Here is a 27994-nt window from a genome sequence, read left to right as displayed (position 1 = left end):
GTTAATATAATTTTGGCGTAAACGCCACGATTCTTTATCGATAGAGCCAACGATTGTATCGATACGATTTTTTTACGAATAACTATCGATGTTTAAATATTTAGCGTAACCGCCATTCAATATTAGGTGTGAAGTTGTTATCGGGCGTAAACGACTTTTATTAGGTGTAAACGACTTCTATTAGGCGTAAACGACTTTTATTAGGCGTAAACGACTATTAAATAATTTAATATGATGTTGTAAACGACATTTTGTTGCTAACATCAGAATAATGGTATTTATGCTAATTTATGATAACGAATAATAATTGATACGCATTACGCATTTGCGAGCTGCTTACAGTTGCTACACGTTCCACTCATTCAAGATCCTTGATTTCAAGTAAGTTTTATGTAATAAATACTATTACATAAATGCAAGTATCATAATACAAGTATCATAATGGTCATCTTTAAATTTACTATCAGTCTTTATGGTGTGTTATATTGTCTTACGCCTAGGTATAATATTTTAAAATTATGTTTCCCATTATTAGTAGGTAGGAATGTCTTACATGATAAGTTTTGTTGTCCAGTCCACGACTGTGTCTAAATGTCACCGTAGTAGTTAAGCAATAGTACAAATATTATAGTAATTGATTAGTTAATAGTTATAGTTTAATTAACTGTTTGTACCTTTTATTATGTTTATTTAGTTTAAAAATGGGTTCAAGAATAAAAAAAATGATGAATGCTATAAATAATTCGTCTAGCACTATTGATAATAACTTTCCATCAAAACAAAACGACAACTTTGATCGTGCTAATTTTTTTAATGGTCTAGTTTATAAAGATATTATGGCAGTTGAAAATAAAGAGTTAAACGTTTATAAAAAATCTGAAGTTCCCGTTACCAAAAATAATATTACTGCTAAAAATACATTGTTATCTGATAAGTCACCGACATTATGTCCGTCAGAGTGTACTAGAGATACAACAGATTGGTTACCACCAGGTATGGTGTTGAATAAAAATACTTCATTTACTGTTTCTGATGTTAGTGATAATATTATAACTAATTGTCAAAAACCTAGTTGTTCACGAGAACTTTTCAAAATTCCATCTATAGAATCCGATAAAAAAACTTCAAGTTGTGATTTAGAATGCAATGATGTTGTTATTGTTGATGAACTAACACAGATAGGAAAAAGTGGTTTGAAAAAGCCAAAAATTATTAATAAAAAAATAAAGGAAAAACACAACCGTGTCCATGGTAATGGTAAGAAAGTTCAAAATAACCCTTGCGCTAATTCAAAATGTCCTAACAAGTGTATGAATAAAATAACCGAAGAAGAGAGACAAATTATTTTTTCCAATTTTTGGGGATTAGGTAGTTATGAAAGACAACGGGATTATTTATTATCATCTACCAAAGAAATTGCTATTAAAAGGAAAAGAGTTGAAGGTACTAGTCGCCGTAATGTAACTAGAGAATATTATTTATCGTGCAATAGTGAACCAAAGCGGGTATGTCAACAGTTTTTGTTAAAAACTTTGGATATGACACAAAAATGTTTAACTTATACTCTTTCAAAGCGATCCCCTTCAGGAACTTCGAAAAAAGATGGTCGTGGTTCAAGACGTCCAAAAAATAAAACGTCTGATGATGTTATGGCAAATTTTGATAAATTTATACAGCAGCTCCCAGCGGTACCATCACACTATTGCCGAGCCTCAACGACTAAAAAATATTTACCGTCAGAGTTAGGAAATTGCTCTAGATTATATAAGCTTTACATTGATTTTTGTAAACAAAGTAACGGTACTATCATAAAAAAAACACTTTTCTATCAGCTGTTTAAAGAAAAATATAATATCAGTTTTCATGTCCCTAAAAAGGATAAATGTACTTGGTGTTGTAAAATTGAAAATATTGTGAACTTTCGGCCTTTTTAGGGGCTTACTGATCACCCATCACACAAGGGGAACACTTATGTGATGACCCATAGACCGAACCGCGTGGTGTCCTTTGGACACGTCGGTAGAATCTATGGGCTTTTGTACACGCAATGGGAACTGAATCCCAAAGATCTATTTAAAAGGGAAAAAGTAAATAAAATAATATTAATAAATAAGAAAACGTGGCAAAGTTGAAGGTAATTATAATAGTGTATTTTGCATGGCAATTACTATTTAGAAACAATATATATATATATATACTAGTTAGGCACATGGCAGAGTGCACATAACACAAAAAAATATATAATAATTAAGCACATGGCAATGCATAAGAGAACAGGGGAAAAAATATATAATAATTAAGCACATGGCAATGCATAAGAAAACAGGGGAAAAAATATATAATAATTAAGCACATGGCAATGCATAAGAAAACAGGGGAAAAAATATATAATAATTAAGCACATGGCAATGCATAAGAAAACAGGGGAAAAAATATGAAAAGATTAAGCACATGGCAATGCATAAGAAAACAGGGGAAAAAATATGAAAAGATGGAATACCAATGTTACGGCTCCGACAAGCGGTTACCGGCAAGGGAATGGTATGTCAGACGACATACCATTATATAAACATCAGAGAGAAAGGACCCACGGCTCCGCAAAACGGTTACCGGGGCATTGCGGACAAGATGAAAGAAAAAATATATAAAAAAGAACACCATAGTGACATATAATAAAAAAAAAACCAGGGGAAGTAGGGGGGAAAAGATATTTTACGACTGCAGCTGATGCCTTGAGACGTTGGTAACCGGTGGCTGCGATAGGCTGGCCTCGTGGGCCGTCGACACCTCAACTCGTGACCGACATGGCCCATCTGCACCGGTTACAATGATGACGATTGAATATGTTGGTCGCCGAGCCGTCCTCGGCCCCAGATCTGAACTTAGCCCATCATGTCGTCGACGGCAACAGATGAAAAATAAAAAAAAAAGAATGGCGATGTTGGCCGCGTGGGTTGACCGGACCGGATCGTCGGCAGATTGAACACAGGAACACAGGAACAAAAAACAACACGTACGTGGACTCGAACCAGCGATCGTGAAAAAAGTGTCGAGGCATCAACGGACAGCTTGGCTTGTCGGTGACCGTTGACGAAATCTTGAAAGAGTGGGGAAGCAGTGTCGCTTTTTGCGGGGAAAGACAATATTATTGGGCTTCATAACGTCTTGTCAGCAGGTATTGGCGGACGCGATCGTATCGCCGACGGCGGCAGGTGGTAACAGCTGCCGAGACAGACCGCCGGACACTGCCTTGAGGAGGGGGCGGGGGACAATAATAATTATGTAATAGGACTATTGTTCGTCTTAATCGCAACGCGCTATGGTGATTAGATAAATACAATTAAAGTAATGGTCGCAGACCGATAGGTATGGTGATATATTGATTAAAGGGAAAGGTGGGTTCAATTGAATAATGATATTGTAGAGGCTAAAATTCTGTGACGTTACAATATTATTATGAGCCGACAACTAAATGAATCCGAAGATACAAAAAATCAACTTCATTTATACGAAAAAGAAGAATGTAATTCTATGTTTTTGTTTGATCAACAGATTTCAAAGTGTAAAGGGAATTTTTTGTGCTCGAGTTTTGATTTACAAAAAGTATTGAGTAGCCCATCAGGTCAAAATATGAATTTGTACTATAGTAGGAAGTTTAGTTCTTATAACTAAACCATTTAAGAGTCGGGAACGCAAAATGCTTATGCTTATTTATGGGGAGAAATAAACGGAAAAAGGGGATGTAATGAAATTGTGACATGTATACACAACTATTTAACCGATATAGATATCAAAAAAATATATGAATACGTAGCTTTATATTGTGACTCGTGCACCGGCCAAAACAAAAATCGTGCTATGTTAGCTATGATTTCAAAATCACTCAAAAGTCAATTCACGTACATTAAAGAGATAAAAATCGTTTTTCTATTGCCGGGTCATACTTACATGCCGGTAGATTCAGTGCATGCATCAATCGAACGTTTTGTTAGGGACAAAACTGTTTGGGCATCAAGTGAATGGGCTACACTTATTAGAAACGCACGTATAAATCCTAAGCCTATAGAGGTAAAACAACTTGCTTATTCAGATTTTTATAATTGGAAATATGAAGCTGATAATAGTAATATACTCCCAAAAGTTTTAAAAGATATCGATGGTAATATCATTCAAATTTCAAAAGTTCGTTACTTTGCTTTTTCACGTTTGAATTTGGATAGTGAAGATGATAATTTTCATTCCATAAATATCCATGCATATTTTTCATATAATCCTGATTGTGAACCAAAAACATTAAAACTTAAAGGCGGTCAGAACAAGAAAGAATCTCGGTCCACTACAGAAGTCATTGCAAAAAAGTTGTATAAAGAAACCATTGCAATCTCGAAAGAAAAATATAATGATCTTATTAAATTGTGTACATCTGGAATTATTCCTAATGAGTTTCACGAGGAGTATCTGCAAATGAGAAATAGTACAAAAATCCAAGACTGTTTACAAGAAACTGACGAGGAAGATGAAACTGACAGTTTAAAATAAGACTGATAAATTATCAAATTTTATTTACTCATTTCATCATTAAGTATTATAACTTAGTTGGTTACTATTATAATTATATCGATTTGTTTTTAAAAAAGTTGTTTTATTTTATTTTAAGGAAGATTTTACTGTTTTTTTTATGTAATAATTAAATACGTCATGTTATTTAATTTTATTTCGAATACTTTTTACTAAAAAAAGTTGTTTTATTTTATTTTAAGGAAGATTTTACTGTTTTTTTATGTAATAATTAAATACGTCACGTTATTTAATTTTATTTCGAATACTTTTTACTAAAAAGAGATGTTTTATTTTATTTTAAGAAAGATTTTACTGTTTTTTTTTTTATGTAATAATTAAATACGTCATGTTATTTAATTTTATTTCGAATACTTTTTACTAAAAAAAGTTGTTTTATTTTATTTTAAGGAAGATTTTACTGTTTTTTTATGTAATAATTAAATACGTCACGTTATTTAATTTTATTTTGAATACTTTTTACTAAAAAGAGATGTTTTATTTTATTTTAAGAAAGATTTTACTGTTTTTTTTTTTTATGTAATAATTAAATACGTCATGTTATTTAATTTTATTTTGAATACTTTTTAATAAAAAGAAATATTTTATTTTATTAAAAGGAATATTGTACTGTTTTTTTATAATGTGATAATTAAATTATACGTTATTTAATTTTATTTTGAGTACTTTTTATTGAATTATTAATATTAAATCATATGTTCACGAGTTCAGGCGTAACCAACAATGACCAGGTAAGTTGAGAAACAATGGGCGTAAGCGCCATATTATCGTTTATAAGGTAATTTTTACCGTAATTAGCGGTAAATTTCATAGTTGTAAGTAAAATACATTAGAAACATAATCAATTAATAGATTGATACAAGAATTATACTTGTAAGTGATATTTAGATAGAATAGGACAGAAAAATGTATTGTATTTTTATTTTGGCTTTCCTGTAAAATTACGAAAATGTCGTTTACGCCCTTTTTCCCTGTAGCCGTCGATATATCAGCTCCGCCGTTTCCCCAACTGTCTTCGTATATGTGTCATCTGACTTTTTCATGGTGTAACGGGATCAAACAGAGCGCCTATTTAGGTGGCGCGCTCTGTTTGCCCGTTACTCAACCATTCCACAACGCGCACATACAACACTCTTGCGAGGAGTGTAATCGACACACGCCGCCGCTCACTGACGGTACGGTCAATAGAGAGCGCTGGTCAGAAGCGCATACATAACCACCTGCCGCCCGTAACTTAAGTCAAGATTAATCAGGAACGATAAAACTTAGCGCCAAACCGATGACAGAATTGAAATCGTCAATCTATTTACTAGCAAATTCATTAGCATTAAATATGCACCTACTCACCAAAACCTTTAAATTATTCAAAAGAACAAAACTATATTCTACATCAAACCGGATAGCGCATAACCGCAGATATATAAGTCGCTGAACACGGTATCATCACTCAGTCTCCCTGCCTAGCAGTGTGAACGTCCTCCGGACGGTACTAGTGACCGTTATCCACGGAGGCGATCCGCAGCAAAGCTCTCTTGATTCTCTAATCTGAACAGACCGGACGGTACTAGCGACCGTTATTCACGGCTGTTCAATAGATTAATCCGAATCGTCCCTATCATCCAGCAGCCAAGCCGTCGAGCCGTCGAGCCGTCGAGCCATACAGAAGCCGCTACTGTCCCTATCATCCAGCAGCCAAGCCGTCGAGCCATACAGAAGCCGCTACTGTCCCTATCATCCAGCAGCCAAGCCGTCGAGCCGTCGAGCCGTCGAGCCATACAGGAGCCGCTACCGTCCCTATCATCCAGCAGCCAAGCCGTCGAGCCGTGGAGCCGTCGAGCCATCAGTGTTGAGACCAGATAAGTAAAAATTATCTAGATATAGATAAAAGATTATTGCTCTAATATTATCTAGATTAAGATAAGATAGCATGTATTTAAATTATCTCAGATAAGATAAAATACAAACAAAATTTATCTAGATAAAAAAAAAGATGAACATTTAAATGTTTAAAATAGTTTAATTTAACCAACAATTAAATTTATATTTTATCGTGGAAAATTAATATATCTACTAATAATTGAAATCTTAAGATTAAGAATACAGATTTTTTAAACATAACATAAATAATGACCATCAATATTCCACAATTTTCTTTATATATGTTTACCCATTGGCCATTTGTCATTCTTACTTACATAATTTCAAAGATTAATATAAGTATAGTTTGTGTTTTAAAATGAATTAAAAGTTGAACATTGAGACTTATTAAATTAAGTACTCTATCTTATAGTACCATAAAAATTAATCAATTTTGAAGTTTAAATTGTTAATAAATAACTACTTCCATAAACCATTTTTAAAACATTTATATTGTATTTAATGACAATACAAAATAAAATGTATGCATAAGAAACATTTTAAATTTTAAGCATTATAATTCAAAACATAATTCTTCCAAACAAAAATCTCTTTTTATTAATAACATAAAAATTCCAAATTAAAATTTTACATAATGCATAATAATAATGAATATTTTTAAATAATTAATAAGTGTAATATTATATTTTATACATAATCAGTTATTACTTTTCAACTTTAAAATAAAAAAAAAAAAAATAATAATATATACATGTACATATACAAATGTTGGGATTTTTCGATTTACTTATATTATCTAGATAATTACTAAAAAGATAACGATTTTTTTATCTTAAATAATCCTTAGATACCTATCCAAATTTTCATCTAGATAAGATAAAATATAAATAAATATTATCTAGATGAAATATCTAGATAAATTTATCTAGATAAGTCTCAACACTGCGAGCCATACAGAAGCCGCTACTGTCCCTATCATCCAGCAGCCAAGCCGTCGAGCCGTGGAGCCGTCGAGCCATACAGAAGCCGCTACTGTCCCTATCATCCAGCAGCCAAGCCGTCGAGCCGTGGAGCCGTCGAGCCATACAGGAGCCGCTACTGTCCCTATCATCCAGCAGCCAAGCCGTCGAGCCATACAGAAGCCACTACTGTCCCTATCATCCAGCAGCCAAGCCGTCGAGCCGTCGAGCCATACAGGAGCCGCTACCGTCCCTATCATCCAGCAGCCAAGCCGTCGAGCCGTGGAGCCGTCGAGCCATACAGAAGCCGCTACTGTCCCTATCATCCAGCAGCCAAGCCGTCGAGCCGTGGAGCCGTCGAGCCATACAGGAGCCGCTACCGTCCCTATCATCCAACAGCCAAGCCGTCGAGCCGTGGTGCCGTCGAGCCGCGACAGAACTGTCACTGTCCCCATCATCAAATATTATACATCCGAACACACGAAAACCACCGTGAGTCAAATACAATAAACCTATATATGTCTTTCCCCCCCGTTTTGTAAAATCCCTTAGAATACTATAATTTAAATGTACGCTCGTTGAGCATAAAACTTCAAGAAAAAATTGTAAAAAACTTTAACGCATGGTTGTATGATTGTAATTATTTAAATAAAGAACCATCAAACTACAACAACAACCAATCTCGTTACAATGGTCGTCGGGGCCGTCTTCACCTTCGAGCCACTTTTTGCCCATTTAAAGGCCTATCCCCAGACATTATCGTTTATGCTGCCAGCAAAGTTACGCCATGCAGCCATTTTGGAGAGTCTTAGGTTGACCCTCGGGTCTCACGCGGTGCGGCTCACAGGTCACGAGGAAAGTGTTCCCCTTTGCTCTTGGGTGGTTTTTGTGACTTTAAAAATCATGAAATCTCACAAAGTTCTGTTACGCTGCTCCAGCTCTTTTGATTTTTTTTTTCAGTTCAGCCATAAAGCGTTTTTAAATATTTTTTTAATCGTTGTTTAATATTTTTTTAAGTGTTTTACGACCCGTATGCATTATTTTGTGTTAACGCCAATCGCCAATTACACATTTACGCTCGGGCTTTTAACTTAATTATTTAGTTTTTTAAGCGTTTTTTTATTGATCAGCATCCCTTGTTATATTATATTAGGTTTTTTAATATTTTTTTAACGTATTTATACTTGTCTTTCATCACCCACGCCTTAGCGCGTATTAGCATCGGCCGTGTGCTCAACGGTTATGCTCAAGCAATTAGTTTTCGCTCGGGCATTTAGCGCTTTTTTTGTAGTTTTAAGCGTTTTTTATTGTTTTTTATTTAAGCGTTTTTTATCGTCTTTTTTTTTTCTCCCGGGGACGCTAAGCCGAGTACCCGGCAACTCTCCCTTGCACGTCGCCGATCTCCCCGTAAGGAAAATATTTCGACCCGACACCAGAATGCGTTTCGTCTTTTTTTTTTCTCCCGAGGACGTTAAGCCGAGTACCCGGCAACTCTCCATTGCACGTTGCCGATCTCCCGTAAGGAAAATATTTCGACCCGACACCAGAATGCGTTTCGTCTTTTTTTTTTCTCCCGCGGACGCTAAGCCGAGTACCCGGCAACACTCACAACTCTCACAATCTATCCGTAACGTTGAATTTTGTTTATTGCAGTTACCATGTCTTTTACACAAATGGAGGCTGCTTTGATGGAGCTGAAAGCGGGGAATGTTTCATTAAGCCAAGCTGCCCGTACTCACTGCATTTCTTAAGGTCTATTCACACACAGCGGTGACGTGACAGTGCCGTGACCGTTCCGGGATTCCCCCGGCGAGGTTAATAATATTCTTAAAGGAAAGATAAGCATGACGTTCTCACACGTCCGGCGCGTGACCGTACCGACGCAAACAGTGTTGTCGCCGTCATCGCACCGTGCGCGTCCGATTACTTACGTCCGATATTTTTCATATTTCACGGTCATCATTTTCATCGCAGTACAAAAATGAATGACGAAAAACTGATAGAGTTAGTGCGAAGATATTCCGTATTATACGATTTATCACATCCCAAGTATATGAACACGGACTTCAAAAATATCATATGGGCTAAAATAGCAGAGGAAATGGAAACAACTGGTAAGAAATACAATAATTAAAAAAAATTAATACAATAAATTATTTCTAATTATTTTATTATTTTATTATTAATTTGAATAATCCCAGTAGTACCTTTTTACATATTTTTTCATACTAACATTATCTTATATAATATATTATAAGTATTTCATATCCAAGGAAGAGAACCAGCTTCGGAATTAAAGTATTCAGTGAATATTTCCCTTGTACGAAATGCATCTGTAGTTGCGTTTCCTCCTTGCAAATGTAAATTTTGTAGTGTATGTCCCTTACTTGTGAAATCCACTTGCTGATTTACGTAGTTATACGTACACGAATCATATTTTTTTATAAAATTATGTAGTAAGCAAGAAGCCAAAATTATGTAATCTACGTTTTTTGGACACGCCTGAATCCGCCTATTGTAAAGTCTAAACTTTTGTGTCAAAATACCGAATGTGTTTTCTGATGTCCTCCTGGCACGGCTCAAACGGTAATTGAAGTTACGTTTTCGATCATCCAAATTATCTCCTGGATAAGGTCTCATTAAGTAGTTCTTCAGAGGAAATGCCTCGTCAGCAACAATAACATATGGCACTTGAATCTCTGTGTTAGGTATGGTAGAATTTTCTGGAACATTCAATGAACCACGTTGAAGTGCTTTGCCTAAACTTGAATTAGCAAAAACTCCCCCATCACTATTCTTGCCATATGCTCCTACATGGACAGCAATAAAGTTACAGTGAGCGTCTACAAGAGCCAACAAAACAATAGAGAACGTCTTTTTGTAATTAAAGAACATCGATCCGGTATTCGGAGGGGCCTGGATAGTAACATGTTTCCCATCCATAGCTCCTATGCAGTTGGGAAAATTCCACATACGAAAAAAATCATCAGCGATGTTCTTCCACATTTCTTCTGTCGGAGTAGGCATCAATTCGTTCATAAGATTTTCAGAAATTATCTTACAGGTTTCTCGTACGATCTGGTAAACAGTACTATGCCCCATGCGATAACTAAATGAAATTGTCTTAAGCGAATCACCAGTAGCCAAATACCTGAAAGAAATTAAATTAAAATAATAAAACTTATTTATTCGTTGTAAATAGTACGTTTTGGTCTAACTGCTATTTTTCACAAAGTGATTTCATATGTATATACTCAATTTCGAAAAACAAGCCAATAGCACGTTTTGGATTATATGCGAAAGTATATTTGATGATATTAAGGTGAATAAAGTAATTTATTTACGTGGATTTATAACCTATTTACGTGGAACCTTGTTTTAAATTTTCAATCCTTAGCTATAAAAGTTGAACATTTTATAAATTTTTAACTACAAAATAATTATTAAATTTTTAATTTGATAATTTTTGTCAAAATTCGAACTTTAAATGCTTATAAAAAAAACTGTCACAAACGATTTTTGATTTTTTTCATCTGCCTTTGAAACAATATACTAGGAGCCTTCTATTAAATTTTCAAGCTTTTTTAACCAACAAATAAAATTTTATTGATATTTATAGAAAAAAAAACTAAAAAAATTGAAAACTGACAATGTCCGTAAACAGTTCAAAAAAAGTCAAATTATTTTCAAAATTCTATTGTGTATAGAAAATGCAAATATAAACAACCAGTGAAAATTATTTCGACTACTTATCGTGTACACAGACACAAAAAAAAAAACACACATCATTGTAAAATCAATACATTCATAGTTTCACTCAGAATCTAAAACAAAAGTTTACAACTAAATTATTAATTTTTTCTATTTATTGTTTTTATTTGATTAAAATATGGAAAATGTATTACTTAATACATTTTTCATGCGATATTATTTATTTCCTAAAAATTAAGAATAATTAGACATTAGTCAGGTTGACAATCAATAGAAAGAATCGGAGACTTTTATTTAAAAAAACGTAGCAAATTAATATAATATCAATAATTTTAATAATTTTTGAATTACCGCAAGACCCACTTACTTTTTTGTGGTTGCAAGTATTTAACACATGTTTTTTGTCTGTGTTACAGGACCTTCTTGTAAAACAAGGTGGGGTAATATTAGAGACAATTTTAGAAAATCTCTAAAGAAAAATAAAACTGTAAGTGGTCAAAGAGCGAAAAATACTAAGCAGTATAAATATTCGCAGCAGTTAACCTTTTTAACAAAGTTCTTCGAGGAGAGGGATACAATGACTAACATAGATTTTGAAGTACCAACTCAAGAGAATGCAGGTAATGATGTCGTTGATGAATCAGGTCAATATGAAAATGAAGAAAACTCCATAGACTGTACAAAAGACGTGGTTAATCCTGAGATTGTAGAATCTCAAAGTTGTACTTCGTCCAATTTAAAACAAGCTGAGTGTTTTACATTGCCTACACCACGAAAGAAAACAAAACAGTCGGTACCAGACACTCCTCCCTCGAAAACTGCCGCTGCTACTGTCATGGAGTATCTCGTCAAAAAAAATGAAAATATACAACCATTGGCCCCACAGCATCCAGTTGACGCTTTCCTATCAGGAATAGCTCCAGTCTTAAAAAACTTACCCCCACGCTACTGGCATTACGCCAAGTCTGATATATTTGCTACGGTTCAAAATTACGAATTCAAAATGATTATGGAGCAAGATCAATCTACGGAGCCACCTCCAAACCCAACGTATTCTACCCGAGCATACTATGAACAACCTACCAATGCAGCCTATTCTCCACCTAACCTTGCATCTATTTCAGCGACTAGTTCTTTCACCAACTCTCCAGGTGATCAAAGCCAAGACTCTAGTTTTGGTGCATTCCAAAAGTATGATTAGTAACTGTATGATTTAAAAGTATAATAAAAAAAAATAAATACTTAAATATGTTATTATAAAGATGATGTACTTAATATAAATTGTAAAACTTGTATCTAATTCTTATTTTATGTCTTAACCAGGTGCGTCATTTTTTTTCGTGATGCACCCTATATATATATATTATTTTTTTTTAAAACCGCCATGTTAAAATTGGTCCACTTTTAAATACAGTAATCCAGGAAAAAAACTGAAATTACGTCCCTGGTCTTAACTTATATTTACATCAGATTATACAACTACCTCAAACAAACGGCAAGCCGTTCTCTTGGTGTGATAGCTTTCCTCCAATGTGTGTCTTGCTTTTTCAGATGCACTTCCAACTTGCTCAACAGTAAGTTGAACGAATATTCAGATAACCTAAAATATTCAAAAAACTTTGTTCCATCATCCATCAACTCCTTATAGAGAGTGGAAAATTCTCCTTCAGTTGGTCTTTTCTTCCATGCCTTATGGACCCACATCCGTTTTTTCACTGCTTTTTCTTCCTCTTCTTCATCCAAAATCAAAGCAATCATCAATAGATCATTTTCTGAAAACATAGTCATCTTTGCCACGAGGTTTGGTCAATGACAGCGATACAGCACTTTACTCAACGATGACGGATGAAACACTGACTACTGTGAATACAAATCACGGCTGGTAGAATCACGGAACGGATACGCCACGGTCACGGCACTGTCACGTCACCGCTGTGTGTGAATAGACCTTTATACAACCTTGCGGCAATATGCTATTAAAGAAGGGATATCCGTCAATGCAGTTAGTATCAAATTTGTTTTTATTTGTTTGGTTGACTTTTGCACGCCTTTAAATTTTTTCAGGGTATCCGGAACTATGTTAGGACCACGAACAATAAACCGCTCCAAGAAGCAATCGACCTGGTTATGAAACATGGGGTAGCCGTCAACACGGCTAGCCTGTTAAAAAAAGTCACCAGAACTACGTTGCGTGTGGCTTTGAAAAATTTGGGGGATAAAACAAAAGCAACGCAGGTTGGCGTTTCCAAAAAAACAAGGTACGAGGTGAATTCTGCACATTTGGGAGAATCTTCGTCACCCTCCATGTCCAAGTCACCCGTAAAGTTACCTGCATCTGCTATGTTAACATCACCCGATAGGTTCCCGTCGACACCGTCCAAGTCACAGTCACCAATTATGTCTTCGCCTGCCAAGGTATTGTCACGCGACAACTCACCGTCACCGGCAAAGTCACAGTCACCTACTATGTCTTCGCCTGCCAAGGTATTGTCACGCGACAACTCACCGTCACCGGCAAAGTTACAGTCACCAAATATGTTGTCTACGCCTGCTAAGCTTACGTCACCCGAAAACTCACCGTCACCGCAAAAACCGACGATGACTAAAGGTAATGTATAGACATCTCTTTTAGAAACTTTATCAAATAATTATTTTAATTGTCTTTTTTCTTCTTAGCTATCACTGTTTTTAAAGGTAAAAAAACAAAAACCGTTCACCGAATTGTATCGATACATAGCCGGACTGCTTATTACAAAAGGGCCAAGGTAATGGATATTTTGCCACTTGAGCTTGATCTGGACGTCAATCGAGAGGACGTGTCTTGCGATGAAGATTCCAAACCCGTCGAGATGGTGAACACGGTGAACTCTCACATACGATTTAACTCTCCCATGCCCAGAGAAGAAATATACACACCAATACCCCCCGGATCACCGGATTATTTGAGTTCAATGACGATGATCGTAAGTAAACTCACGTATTAATTGAACAGATAAACGTTTAACGACATGTGTTGTCCATTCCAGCTATCGAAACACCGTTTAAAAGCTTAGTGCGAACGACTGCGGTCAGCCGTCCGAGGTCACCGTCACCACTCAGATATTCTCCAGTTGGTGGTTCGGAAGATGGTATTGTCGAATTTATATTATAGCCCTGGCCTGTTTTTTTAAATACCAAGTACTTTTTGTTTCAGCTATCGTTGTAAGATCACCAGTTGGAAGACTTTCAACAATAATTCATCGTGAGTATTTTTTTGTGTCTTAGTCTATTGGGGTTTGATTATTAAAAGTTTGTTTTCCATGTAGCGAGTAGTCCGTTGCAAATTGAAGATGAAGTTGTTGAAACCCCCCGCAGACATCGGATCAACATCATCGAAAAAAACCTTAATGCAATAAGCCACCGAGTAAGTAGTATGTTTGCACTAATTAACGAATATAAATTAACTTATCTTGTTTCGCAGTTCATCAAGTATTGCCCATTATGTCATTACCAAACGCACGATAATAAAACGACAAGACACATTTACATTAAGCATCGTCGTTTTTTGAGGGCCCCGGTGGGCAAAACTCTAAAACGAATATGACAAATTTACGGATTTTCTTCGCGAAGATCGGTATCTCTGGTGCCAATAACATTGATAAAAAAAACAGTTAGGCCCCTATTGGGATGATGTGCCGATGAGAAAAATCACCTTCCAGTATGTACAAAATAATGATAATAATATCCGACCTTCATACTAACAGATATTCGTGTAATTGCAGACTTTGCATAATGGGACGTATGAAAGTTTATGGTGGAGAATGGGACCTTCCCGAGGCACCCACAGTCGAAAGCCCCTTCAAAGCATACCTGATCCCCCAACAAAGTCCAGTTAAGCCAGTAGCAGTAGCAGTGCCATTGGCCGCTGAAGATCCACATTTGGATACGCAAGAAGAGAGGGCTCCTACAACGTAAGTATTATTTGGATGACTGATAAAGTTTGTCAGAAGTTATAGTTCGTTTATTAAAACTTTCTTACCTTAGGCCATGTAAGCAGTTCCGTAAAGCTCTAGAAGAATGTGGTTACCAGGAATAGCTGCCACAGGACTATCCCCAAATAGCATACCATTTGAAAAGCCTACAGCTGAGTCATGGCAGAGACTCTGCTGCTGTAAAAAATTATATTGCCAACGTGTCGAAAATATTACACAGAGTGGATTGCCAGGAAACACGAAGGAACGAAAACGGTTATCACCGTATCAAAACATAATACCGGCGATAGGGAGCCAGCCACCTTGGTGTTTGATGAGAAAGACGAGGACCAGCTTCACAGGTAATTCGTTATTGACAATATTCCGTAAACAGATGGCTAACCTTTTATTAAATGTCCTACAGATACTACGTTTTGCGGGAACGGGTGTCGACATCTGCGACCGAATTCTTTGATACCAACCAGGGAAAGCGTCTTACGAAACTTTACGACGACGTAAACAAATCGTTTGGCGTGAATTTGTCTGTGGGTATCTTCCGGAAGATGATTGAAACCCATTCGAGGGGCCATGACAAAACGACCAGTGCAAATGTGGCGAGGGCCTTCAACACTCAGAAGAAACGGCGCTTAGATACTACCAATTGCCTGATGTTTGGGAGGCAATACGTCGTCAATGCGACATCGAATCAGTTGACCAGACTGCATTATTTGAAGTTCCGTAAAGCTCTAGAAGAATGTGGTTACCAGGAATAGCTGCCACAGGACTATCCCCAAATAGCATACCATTTGAAAAGCCTACAGCTGAGTCATAGCAGAGACTGAAATTAAAAAATTATATTGCCAACGTGTCGAAAATATTATATTACGTTGATACCTGGTTGGCGTCAACAAATCAACCAGCGGGACACTGGTCCGACTTGCTCGGGACCAGTGTCGAACCATTCGTTGAATTTTTAGACAAGTGAGTAGAACACTTTTGGTATTGTTGCGTAGTTGTGTAAAATAAAAAACATTACATATTTTTTTGGTTTTTAAAGACGGGAAGAGCTTGGGCAAACGGTGGCCACTTCTATAAACTATTTAAAAAATCTGAGTGTCGTTTTCGACCTTGCACTGTCGACATATTGCTACGAGGACCCGTTTTTCAAAAAAACCAAGGAAAACGTCCCATGCCCCTCCACCGTCAACCGTATAAAAATAATAAAACAGAAGCTGAACCTTAGTAGTATATATTTGTATGTTCACAGCCAGCTTTTCCACGGTAATTTTTTTTTTTCAAGGGGAAAATTCTCCCTTGGAGCACTCTGATTTACCGCGTAACACAATACGGTGATTACACAAGATTGTCCACCTATTTGCGCCTTACACAAAAATATTTACCGTATCAACTATTTTTCCCCGTTTTTTAAAATTTTTTCAATCAAATATTTTTATAAAAATTATATTTCAAGTAAAGAACACAAATTATTTAATAAACTTTTTTTATTTTGTTCAATAAAATTACACAAGTTTTCTTACTTCTCTAGTAAAAGGTACATATTCTACAATACGATCATGAATTAACAAACAATAAGCAGTTACACCTGTAAGAGATTCCGATGCTTCAATTTCCAATTGAACATCCACTGCTGAGGCTGTTGCCGAATCATTCTGTTTTGAAGTATCAATAACTATAATGGGTGCGTTCGATAGAAAAGTAGATGGACTCAATATAGGGTTCCGTATACTTTTTTCGTAATACGATTCTTGAAACGATGTATACATATCATATAATAATGTAAAATTATTTTTTGAAAAATCTAAATTCAAATTATCATACGGATATGCAATCGAGTTTAGAAATACTTTAACGTTCGTTAGATTACAATGGTCGAATATACTACAATCTTTTGTTAGTGTATTTTTACGACCTTTTTGTAATCCAATTATAATAAATCGTGGTTTTTCTAATTTTGAAGCGGTTTTCAAGTTCCATACTACTTTTTTAGTAGTCCCGAGTTCAGGATATTCAAAAGTTTCAAAAGATCTAAAAGGAATAAACAAACTTTTTTCTTTTTCTACAAGTTTCAATAACTTTAACCTTTCTTCATCATCAACAGTAATATGCGGAACCTTCCAGACTATTTTATTTAATACAACTTTACCTGAAGCAGCAACTATATCACTTTTAAGACTTAACGCATTTAAATCAGTATGACTTCGAGTTAATATTAATTCCAATCTTGAATTTACTAATATTTTTTTATAATCTTCAAACAGTCCTAACCAATATTTCAATGGAATGCAAGCACTGAATTCACCTTTATCGTTTGTTAATTGTGTTCCATTTTTCAAATTCCAGCCAGAATTTTCGTAACAATTATAGTTATCTGGTGTACTAGATAAGTATCCTTTCAGCGAGCTTGTGATTCCAAGAACACGTGTGCTATCTACTTCTATTCCATTTATTTCTAATCGTATTTGTTCGAAGAGGTATGAATAACCATTATTACACAGTTTCACTTTATCAGGTTCAGATATTGTTCCTTCTAAAAAAATAAAGCTCTCGTGTAGATACGGATAAACATCTGTTTGCTGTACTGATATTCGTATTTCATCATTATTATTAAACGATGTTGTGTACGGTGTATATGAATGATATTCAATTTTCGTTATTTTAGAATTCGTCTCGTACCGTGAACTTATATCTAAAATATCACTTTCAGGCATTTTGTTTTAATTGATAACCTAGAGCTTGCAAATTTTTTTTATTTTTCAACGTCAATTTTTTCACTTTATTTGATGTTACCGGTACCACTTTAGTCTTATGACTAGTTGAACTGATCTGAAGTAGCGGATTTATATTGAATTTTAATCCCATATCAAGATCCGTAACGTTTAATATGTAACACGATTGTCAATGCCTCACCAAAATTGTTAATCAATTTATGATCTTGATCAACTAACTGAACGGTTATCGTATCAATATTTGTTTTATTCAATTTGTAATATATTAAATTTGACGGTGACTGTACTACTTTCGATCCTAGCGTTTCACTAGGGAAAAACTCATAAATCGAATGACTTTGAAGATGGTTGTTGAATGATCCTTGAGCTATATTACACATTACTTTTATAGAATTAATTGTGTTTAAATTCATAGGTTTTTCCGATCTATGAGTAGATAAGAGTCTTTCATACTCTGGCTTATATTCTCGTTTTTCAAAACCCAATACAGGTGCCATGCTATGTGCAATCTCAAAGTGTAGTATTCCATTACATTTTATATTTGATCTGAAATCGTTAGGATCAACCGAAATGTCACATGTTAACTGAGTTTTGAATTTTTCATTATAAATATTTATTTGTTCCTTAACGCGATGCTAAATATCTTTAATTTCATAACATCCCTCTTCCAGTTTAATATAACACCACATACGATCATTATTATTATTATGATCACCTACTTCTATAGCAAATTTATTATTATGTTTATTGATATTCGGGAATGAATTAAATGTCTGCAAACATAACAAAGCAATTTCTGAATCTTCGTAAAGGTTTATAGACGGAAAATAATTTGTAGATAATGTGGTTTTGTCCCCGGTTAAACTTAAAGTGACTGACTCGTACATTCTAATATCTGAGATATAAATTTAATAATGAAACTAGTGACGCTTAATATGCAGAGCAACTGTCAATGTCTCATTAAAGTTATCGATCGGATTATTGTTTTGATCAACTAACTGTACAGTTATTGAATTAATGACTGTTTTGTTTAATCTGTAATATATCAAATTTGGTGGCGACTGAACTACTTTCGATCCAGTTCTTCCACTAGGGAAAAACTCATATATTGAATGACTTTGAAGTTGATTGTTGAATGACCCATGTGCTATATTACACATAACTTTTATAGAGTTAATTGTGTTTAAATTAGCAGCTTTTCCCGAACGAAGATCTTCATGTAATGGTCCATAGGTTCTCTTTTCAAATCCAAAAACAGATGCTATACTGTTTGGAACATTTAACTTTAGTCTTCCATTGCATTTAATGTATGTTCTAAAATCGACGTGATCAATAGATACGTTGAATGTTAGCTGTGTTCCCCATTCATTATTGAAGTGATATAACTCTTGCTTAATTTTGTTGTTAATATCTTCAATTTCATAACATCCTTCTTCCAAAATACATATAAACGTTTTTTGTTTATGCGCATGATTTAATGACGGAATTACATCTATCTCCAGTCGGTTATTAGTTAAATTTATGTTTGGAAATAAATTTCGTGTTTTCAAATATAACAAAGCTATTTCCGAATCCTCGTAAACGTTAAGAGGTGGGAAATAATTCGTGGATAATAAAGTTGTGTTTCCAGTCAAACTTAATGTAACAGATTCATGCATAATAAAAATTCAAGACATAAATGTCCACAGTTGAATGAATTGAAATCTTGATAGTTAGAATAATTATATATTATTTTATACTCTTTAAAATAGTGTTGTAATTCAATTGGTGGAGGTAAATCACCAAAGCTATCAAAATATACTACTTTATCTTTATTTTTATGAAACGCTACCCAATGACTTCCATTACCTGAAGATATATCTAAGTTTAAAATACCACATTCATTTACATACGGTTTTTTAGGTAAGTTATCACGTGAAAACACTCCACGGAAATGATTGATTTTCAACTTTGTTATACATTTTATAATATCTTCTGACGAAAGCGGTCTGTTAGGTAGCGTATTTAACAGTTTTTTTTCCATACCTTGTTTTTGTTTAAATTTAAACCACTACCTTTTTTTCTTTTTGAATTTTGAATTGCATTATACACACTAGCACCTCCAGACATTAAGCTACCAAGTGCTGACAATCCCGCAAATATAGGTATTAAGGGAATTACACCTCCTGTTTGTCTCGGTGGTAAAATCAGTCTTTTGCTACCATTTTTTTTCTTAGACATTCTTTTTTTCTTTACTGCTATCATAAGATTTTTTATTTTTGTAGCACGTTTCTTTTTATAACCCATTCCTATTTTTCTTTTAGCTTTCATCGCGTTTGTTACTGCATACGCAACAATTTTCTCCTTTTTAGGAGTATCTATAGCTTTAAATCTTTCCCAAGCACGATTTTCTAACACTTCATCAGCTTTATGTCTATCGTTTAAATTTTTACTAGATGCATACGCAATATCGTGATCACGACAAGCAGTATCCAATGGATTTATTCCTATGTCACCACGATTTAATCTTTTTTTTAATTTTGTACCTGGCCCACAAAACTGATAACCTGGAACATGAGATTCAAACGGAAGACTATTTATAAGAGAGTTTACAATACCTTTACCAGTCTTTTTCGATTTACACTTTCGAGTTGAACGCATCATCAATAACTGAATATAAAATAAAAATCTTTGAGTATTTATAAGAAAATGGATTTAATTGAACAGAAAGATAAATTAGAAATAATAAACATAGATGTACAAATATCGAAAAAACCATCAAGACATGGTTCGTTATTACCTGATACTATACGTTATTAGCTATATAGCGTATAGCTATTAGTTGGTCCTAGTGGATCGGGTAAAACAAATATAATGTACAATCTAATCACACATGAAAACGGGTTAAGATTTGAAAATATTTATTTATACTCTAAAACCTCTAATCAAGAAAAATATGTTTTGTTAAAAAAAATAATGGATGATATACAAGGTGCTAATTTTTTCATATTTACAAACGCAGATAAAGTTATAAAACCAAACTTAACCAAGAAAAATTCTATTATAATTTTTGATGATGTAATATGTGATTCACAGTCTGTTATTAGAGAATACTTTAGCATCTGTAGACATTCAGGTGCTAGCTCTGTATTTTATTTAGCACAAACATATTCTAAAATAGCAAAACAGTTGGTAAGAGATAACTCAAACTTTTTAATAATTCTGAAACAAGATGATATGAATTTACGTCATATATTCAATGATCATTCGTCGACAGATATGGATTTCTCAGAATTTCGGAAAATTTCTCATTTATGTTGGAATCAAAGTGATTATGGGTTTATGGTTATTGATAAAACTCGAGAAATGAATGAAGGAAGATATAGATGTGGTTTTCATACGTTTATTAAAATAAAATAATTATATATATAATATATATATATAATGTAACATTGTTATTATCTACATAGTCTTGCCAGTGGTCATACGATACAGTAATATAGAGTTTATTATTTACTATGAACAAAGAAAAAGTTTTGCTGAAAAATTTAATAATATCAAAAAAAAATATTAAACGAAAAATAATGGAAATGAAACGTGGTATTATAGATTCAGATAACTATTTCCGTGAAGCATTTAAACCAATAACTGAACCACTCAGTACAAAAATAGAAAAAAATACATCGTGTAACTTACAACTAGCTGATTATAAAAATGCAGAAACCTCATTCACTAGTGGAGAAAATGAAGATGATGAATTAAATTCGACATTTGTAAATTTTTTTGAACGTCCTAAATCACAACGTTATGATAAATCTTATGGTTTACATCATGATAGAACTAGTGATTCTTACAAAATAGGAGATTACTCTGTAACTTTTAGCCATGGTAACTTACAGCTGCTTAATAAATACTATCCATGGACATTAGGACTACAGTCTTTATTATGTGAGAAAGAACCAAAAAATACAACTATACAAGATATGGAATCTTATTACGATATTTTGAAAACTTTTCGAGTTCATTTAAAAGCGGATGGGAAACCAAAAACCTCAAAGTTTCATAAATGGGCGACCGTTGTAAAACCTCTCTACGAAAGAATGAAAAATGAAGAAAAACAGTTAAACGAAGAAATAGTTAAAATTAATAACTCTAGAGTTCCTCGGATAAGCTTTAAACAATTAAACGAACATTTATCTAGTTCGAGTGCTAAACATAGTAATGTTCATAATAATACAACCATAACAAATGAACCATTTGATTTTAACCCAACAGCAAACAGTTCTATGTCTGTAGATCCTCCAGTTGAAAAGATGTTTAATTTTACTGCATCACCACATGCTAAGAAAGGTTCTGGTTTATATAAAGATGTAATACCTCAAACACAGTTAGTTTATTATGATGATCCAAATGAATTAGTAACTAGATTAAATCTTTTAACATCATCACAAAGAGTTGGTAATACTGGCGTTAGTAATGAAATCATATCTATTTTAGAAGAATTACGTGAGAGGAATATTATAGTATAATGACAACCTTAGAGAATATAGCTAATGAGCTACATCGACCAGCGAGAAAAATATTTCCTAGACGTAGCGTAGTTACACGGTTTAAAGATGATCTCTGGCAAGCTGATTTAATAGACATGCAGTCACATTCTAGACAAAATAAAGGTTTTAAATTCATTTTAATCATAATTGATACATTTACCAAGTATGTATGGGTAGAAGCACTAAAAAATAAAACAGCGGAGGAATGTACAAAAGCTATGTTTAATATATTGAAAAAAGCTAATCCAAAATTGTTACAGACAGATAATGGTACAGAATTTTATAATAATCAATTTCAAGATTTAATGAAAAAATATAAAATTAAACATTATAGTTCATTCAGTGTCATTAAGTGTTCAATTTGTGAACGTGTAATACAAACTCTTAAAAATAAAATATATAAACATTTTACTGCAACAGGTACATGGAATTGGTATAATACAATATCAAAAATTATACAAAACTATAATAATACAAAACATAGAACAATTAAATGTACACCAAGTGAAGCTCGAATGGATGCAAACAAAATTAAACTTAACACACATACAAATATCAAAACATTATACAAACCAAAATTTAACATTAATGACAAAGTAAGAATATCTAAATATAAACATATATTTGATAAGGGATACACACCAAATTGGACGACAGAAATATTTACAATTTCAAAAATTTTACATACAAATCCAGTAACGTATCAATTAAAAGATGAATCGAACAATATAATCTTAGGTGGTTTTTATGAACAAGAAATTAAATTAACTGATTTTCCAAACACCTTTCTTGTTGAACGTGTTATAAAAAAAGTTGGGAATAAAATGTTTGTCAAGTGGTTAGGTTTTGATACAAGTTATAATTCATGGATAACGTTGTCAGATATATTAAAATAAAATTTTATATTATATTATTTTTTATCTTATTATTATATTTTACCTTTTTCTTTGATAACACTAAAAAAAAAATTTGTTTATTCACATGAAACGTTTAACAATTAAAACATTATATAATACTGATAGATAGCGCTTTTTGTTTATTTCGATTGCGGATATATAAAGTTTTTTAATTTATAGTGGCCATAAGCCAATGTATTAATCCCATCATCCATTATATAACGTTTATCATCGTTAGCACTAAGAACAAGCTTAGTCATAGTTTTCGAATGGACAATATGTTTATTCGATTGAATAAAATTCATTTTTCTATGAGTTTGTTTATCCTCAACAGTTACATGGTTTATAAATGCATTTAATATATCCATGTAATTTTCAAATTTCATGTGATTTTTAATTATATACTTTTTTACACCTTTTGCTTTTTTTTCCTCAACACTATGTACAGTTTTATACGCATATAATTTCGGTCTTAATGAGACAAATTCTCTTAGAATTATTCCTTTCATTTCATCCTTAAAATATCCGGGTTGATTTTTATGAGTCTCACTGAAACAATAATGGTCTTTAGGATAATTAGATGTATCAAAATATGGTAGTAAACTATTTTTTAAATCATCGAAAAAATTTGTTGTTTGGATAGCGTATACCAACGAATCAGTATCTGAATACAAAGAACTAATTTTAGCACCATATTTTTTTTTCATTACATTATAATGAAAGTCATACATAAATGTTTTTGAAACATCTAAAATTGCGAATCCTACATAAATTGCCTTGTCAAATTTAATGATTTCCTTACGCTGATGAATAGCCATAAGATTCTCAGTGTATATAGTTCTGTCTTTAAAATTAGTTTTAACCATTAATTTCCTAGCTTTTTTTGCTGATGAAACAAGTTTTATAGAAGTTCTTGCGCGAACATTTTCCATACATTTACCGAAAACGCTATTGATTAACAACTTCCAAAAATTTTTTTCAAACTCGTTTTTAGCTTCAACTCTCATAGTTGTACACAATTCAATGTATGATGCCATCCATTTGCTTTGTGAAAAGCTAATAGCTCGATGAATTTTCGTCACTTTAATACCGTTTAAAATCGCCTGTTTTAAGTTTTTATAATGTACTATATAGTTTTTTTTTGATGATAATGTAGTAAGCAATTTTTTAGCTTTAGAATTAGGAGGACACTCATTAATGGGTAAAAATGGGAAATCATTATGACTTTTATGTAAATACTTAGGGTACTCGATATCGACTTCTAATATATACCCAACTTCTGAATCATCGGCAATTTTAGTGACATCGATATTGAGATCATTAACCCACTCAAAATCTTTGAAAGGCAATTCTGTTAACATAGATTTACCATACAAATTTACACAGTCAAGATATGTAATCCATGTGATTGGTTCATTCGAATTATAGTCCAGTCCTTCAATATTTGGTATATTTGCTTTAACATATCTTTTAGTTGATTGACAAATGCCCCCCCGGATTGAGTTTTCAAAAAAGAGGAGCATGTTGTAATCCTTTAACCTTTCCAATTTCACCTTAGTGTACTTAAGCATACAATCAAAAGCAAATCCAGGAGCAGTCATGTAATGAGCAGGATCTAATCTGAGAGTAGATAAACATAAGTCTCTAAAATTTTCAAACACGTCAGCCAGTATGGTAACGTCAGTCTTTAAATAAAGATCGCTATACTCACCTAAAGTCTTTATATCGAATGTTCGCCATATATTTTTAGCATGCATATAATCTTTATCGCTTATTTTTTCGTCTGTCAAAGAGTTATAAAATTCAGACTTTGATGGTAAAAAAGTATCATCTAATTTACTCCAACTATCGACATATTCATAAGGGAAGATTCCTTTTTGAGTGACTAGATCTAATGCTTTCATGGAAAAATTTTTAAGAGTTTCTCTAAACCTCAACTTATCTTCAGATAAATTTAATGCAAGTTTACTTAATGATTCGCTCATGGAACGGAATGTATCGACAAATTTAATACTAAATCTATGTGCGATTTCTTTACTAAAGGATATATATTTTTCTGACGAATTAGGAATAACGTGAATATCTTTATCATTACAACCAAGTTCCCGAATTATGAAATGACTATCGTACGATAAATTATGGAAGAAAATTGGTACGAATGAGGGGTTAATTATTTATAATGTGAAAGCATTAGGTGGAGGAGAAGATTGGAGATTACAGGCATCGAATAGAGAAAACTGGAGGCCAGGATGTATGTCGGGATGGTCATAGTGGCCGAGTTTACCGAAGAAGAAGAAGAAGGTATGTGTGTAATTCACTTTATGTCATTGGCACGTCGGACATTTTTACGTTCATTCTTACCAACACAAGTAGTCCGTCGGTTTCATTTCATTGTTATTGGTAATTTTTAACATTTATCCTTTAATTTGTATTGTTTTAGTGCACTCGACAAAAATGACAGTGTGGCTGATTAATTATGATATTAAGATATTGTATATGATATTATATTTTACGTTTCATGTGGGTCGACTTTTGATTACCGACTCTCTAATACGAATTGATAGACGCTCGAACACGGTTTTCAAATAGTGCCGCCTTCGATGGGTTACCACAAAAACCTTTTATTATAAATCCACATATCGCGACGTCAATCGTTTTACCTACTCATATCGTCTACCATTATGGTAGTGCAACATTACATGCGCTATGTACAAAATTCTAACCATACAGTCTCCGAAATCGGTATTCACTTGACGTGACTGACTTGCTAGACATTTAAATACGGCATTCGGCTTTACGCTTTTCGTTTCGACATTCATAACAGCACAAGACTGGACCGTATCGACTGTTGAACTGGGATTTCAAATTTGCCGCTTTCGAAACGATACCTCCACGCCTCATCATAAATCGTTATCACCTGCTACGACTTTTGATTATTGATTGACCAGCGAGTACAGCAATGATTTTAATAATTCCAACGACTCTACGTCCGCCATCGGTACCCACTTTCCACCGACCAAGGGGGTCTGGGGGTCTCCCCCAGCTAGCACGGAGGGCTAGTCTTATATAATAAAACGTGAATCCCTATATATATCGCTCTAAGCAACCCATGGAAGAATTACGTTTTTCTTCCATGGGTTTCTTAAGACCAGCCAATCGCGTTACTTCCTCGCGGCGGCGGCCGAGCTATCACGATTTTTCAGTTATCGTATCACTCATCAGTCACAGATATCGTGTTTTAGATTTTTCGAAACGTTTTACGCTCATTTTTTCCACTTTTTACTCGATTTTTCTGCTTTTACGCCCTTTTCCGTCGCCTTTTTTTTACGTTTAATTCAAGTGCGTTTCTTTTAAAATCGAAAACGCGGCCGACTTTCGTTTTTATCGTTTTTTTTTTTTCGATCTTTTTCGTCTTTAAGACCACCGACTGCTCTTTTTTCGCGTAGTATACTTATTTTCGAACCCGTAGACGTGCGGTACCTACCTATTGTACTGATAATAATAAATATTATACTGTTTTTGTTTGATTCAATAAATATTGTTTTAAATACGTTTAATTCTGTCTTTTGTCTGTTCGAAATCCTTATTTTAAGCTCATGTCGACGGTGTTTGAGTGTTCCTACTTTTTATAAATTATTACAAAAACGGCTACTCGGTTAGTAGCCAAATATTTAACACAGCACATAAAAGGTGCGACTACATGTGATATAATAATATGTAATATTTATTTACACTTTTGTTCGTCGACGGCTCAAAGAACGTAATCATATGATGCTACGTATAAGGTGTTTAATATTAATTGCTGTCGATAGGTGTTATGAGTAGTCTACGATGGTGGTTAATCAGCAACCGTAGTGTCTGTGTATATGTAATCTCTTTAGGGTTTTTATGTTTAAATTGATTAAATAACTACTCGGTTATACCATGAAAAGAATATTTTGGTGGTAATGTTAATAATTTAGTAAAAGTGAGTATGTACTGCTACGGATGCATTATTAAATATCATTACTTATAGGCAATGTAGTTTTTATTAATTTGTGGTAATTAAATAGTTACTAAATTACACCAGTAGTAGAATATTTTTTGGTAATAATATGGACAGTTTTATTTATCAACGGCTGTATGAATGTCATTCATGGGACGGATAAAACATTAAATATTATTGTTGATAAATAATTTAGGTTCTATGAGTAGTCTATACATTTGTGATAATCAAATACCTACCCAAATTTACCAGAAAAAGCATATTTTGGTAATTATATTAATGCTTTGGTTCATCACCGGCTCTATTATTGTCAGCGTGTTATTAAATATTACTGTTTATAGGTAAGTTAGCTACTGTTAAAAGCCTATTGTTTTTAAATATTTGATAGATTTAAATAACACTTTAGTTCATTTACGGTGTTAGTTATGAAAGTCTATATGTACTGAAACGGATACAGTATTAAATTATGCTTTTGATGGGTAAGGTAGATTCTGTAAGTAGGTTATCTATATTGGTTAGGTTAATTATTTAACCAAGCCCACAAATGTACATTAATGTAATATAATAGTATAGTCACAAAACATAGTGTTGACAACATGAAATGGTATTTTTATTAAATAGTATAATACACAGGTACATGCATATAATGTTAAACTTCCTTAATTTGACAAATTGTGTAAAAATCGTTAGAATTAGAATAAATTAATAAGCAAATTTAGTTAAACCAACTTCAATAGTTTGATTTTAATAAAATTACTCAA

At 33.5% G+C, this 27994-nt stretch overlaps 2 protein-coding genes, 1 long non-coding RNA gene and 1 pseudogene across 3 annotated transcripts; all 4 read left to right on the top strand.

Annotated features, from left to right (window-relative positions):
* The first annotated feature begins 9104 nt into the window (after nucleotides 1–9104).
* LOC149063213 (uncharacterized) lies at nucleotides 9105–12421 on the top strand (annotated as a pseudogene).
* A 1079-nt stretch (nucleotides 12422–13500) lies between these two features.
* LOC149063212 (uncharacterized) lies at nucleotides 13501–14258 on the top strand. Its single transcript, XM_089215683.1, has 3 exons — nucleotides 13501–13734; nucleotides 13803–14089; nucleotides 14153–14258. Exons 1-3 carry the CDS (start codon nucleotides 13524–13526, stop codon nucleotides 14177–14179), a joined length of 525 nt encoding a protein of 174 aa, XP_089071809.1. The 5' UTR covers nucleotides 13501–13523; the 3' UTR covers nucleotides 14180–14258.
* Nucleotides 14259–14606: 348 nt separating this feature from the next.
* On the top strand, nucleotides 14607–15419 carry LOC149063211 (uncharacterized). Its single transcript, XR_016190724.1, has 3 exons — nucleotides 14607–14823; nucleotides 14888–15076; nucleotides 15150–15419. It is a non-coding gene; the product is annotated as an uncharacterized LOC149063211 (long non-coding RNA).
* Nucleotides 15420–21320: 5901 nt separating this feature from the next.
* Nucleotides 21321–22332, top strand: LOC149063210 (uncharacterized). Its single transcript, XM_089217033.1, has 2 exons — nucleotides 21321–22020; nucleotides 22078–22332. The coding sequence occupies exons 1-2, from the start codon at nucleotides 21321–21323 to the stop codon at nucleotides 22329–22331; spliced, it is 954 nt and encodes a 317-aa protein (XP_089073159.1). The 3' UTR covers nucleotide 22332.
* The last annotated feature ends 5662 nt before the right edge of the window (nucleotides 22333–27994 follow it).

This window comes from Diuraphis noxia, unplaced genomic scaffold (genome assembly GCF_037042655.1).
Source record: "Diuraphis noxia isolate RWA-SAM2 unplaced genomic scaffold, SU_Dnox_SAM2 contig0001, whole genome shotgun sequence".
NCBI lineage: Eukaryota > Metazoa > Arthropoda > Insecta > Hemiptera > Aphididae > Diuraphis > Diuraphis noxia.
Note: the sequence above shows the minus strand (reverse complement) of the source record. Positions and strands in the feature narration are given on the sequence as shown.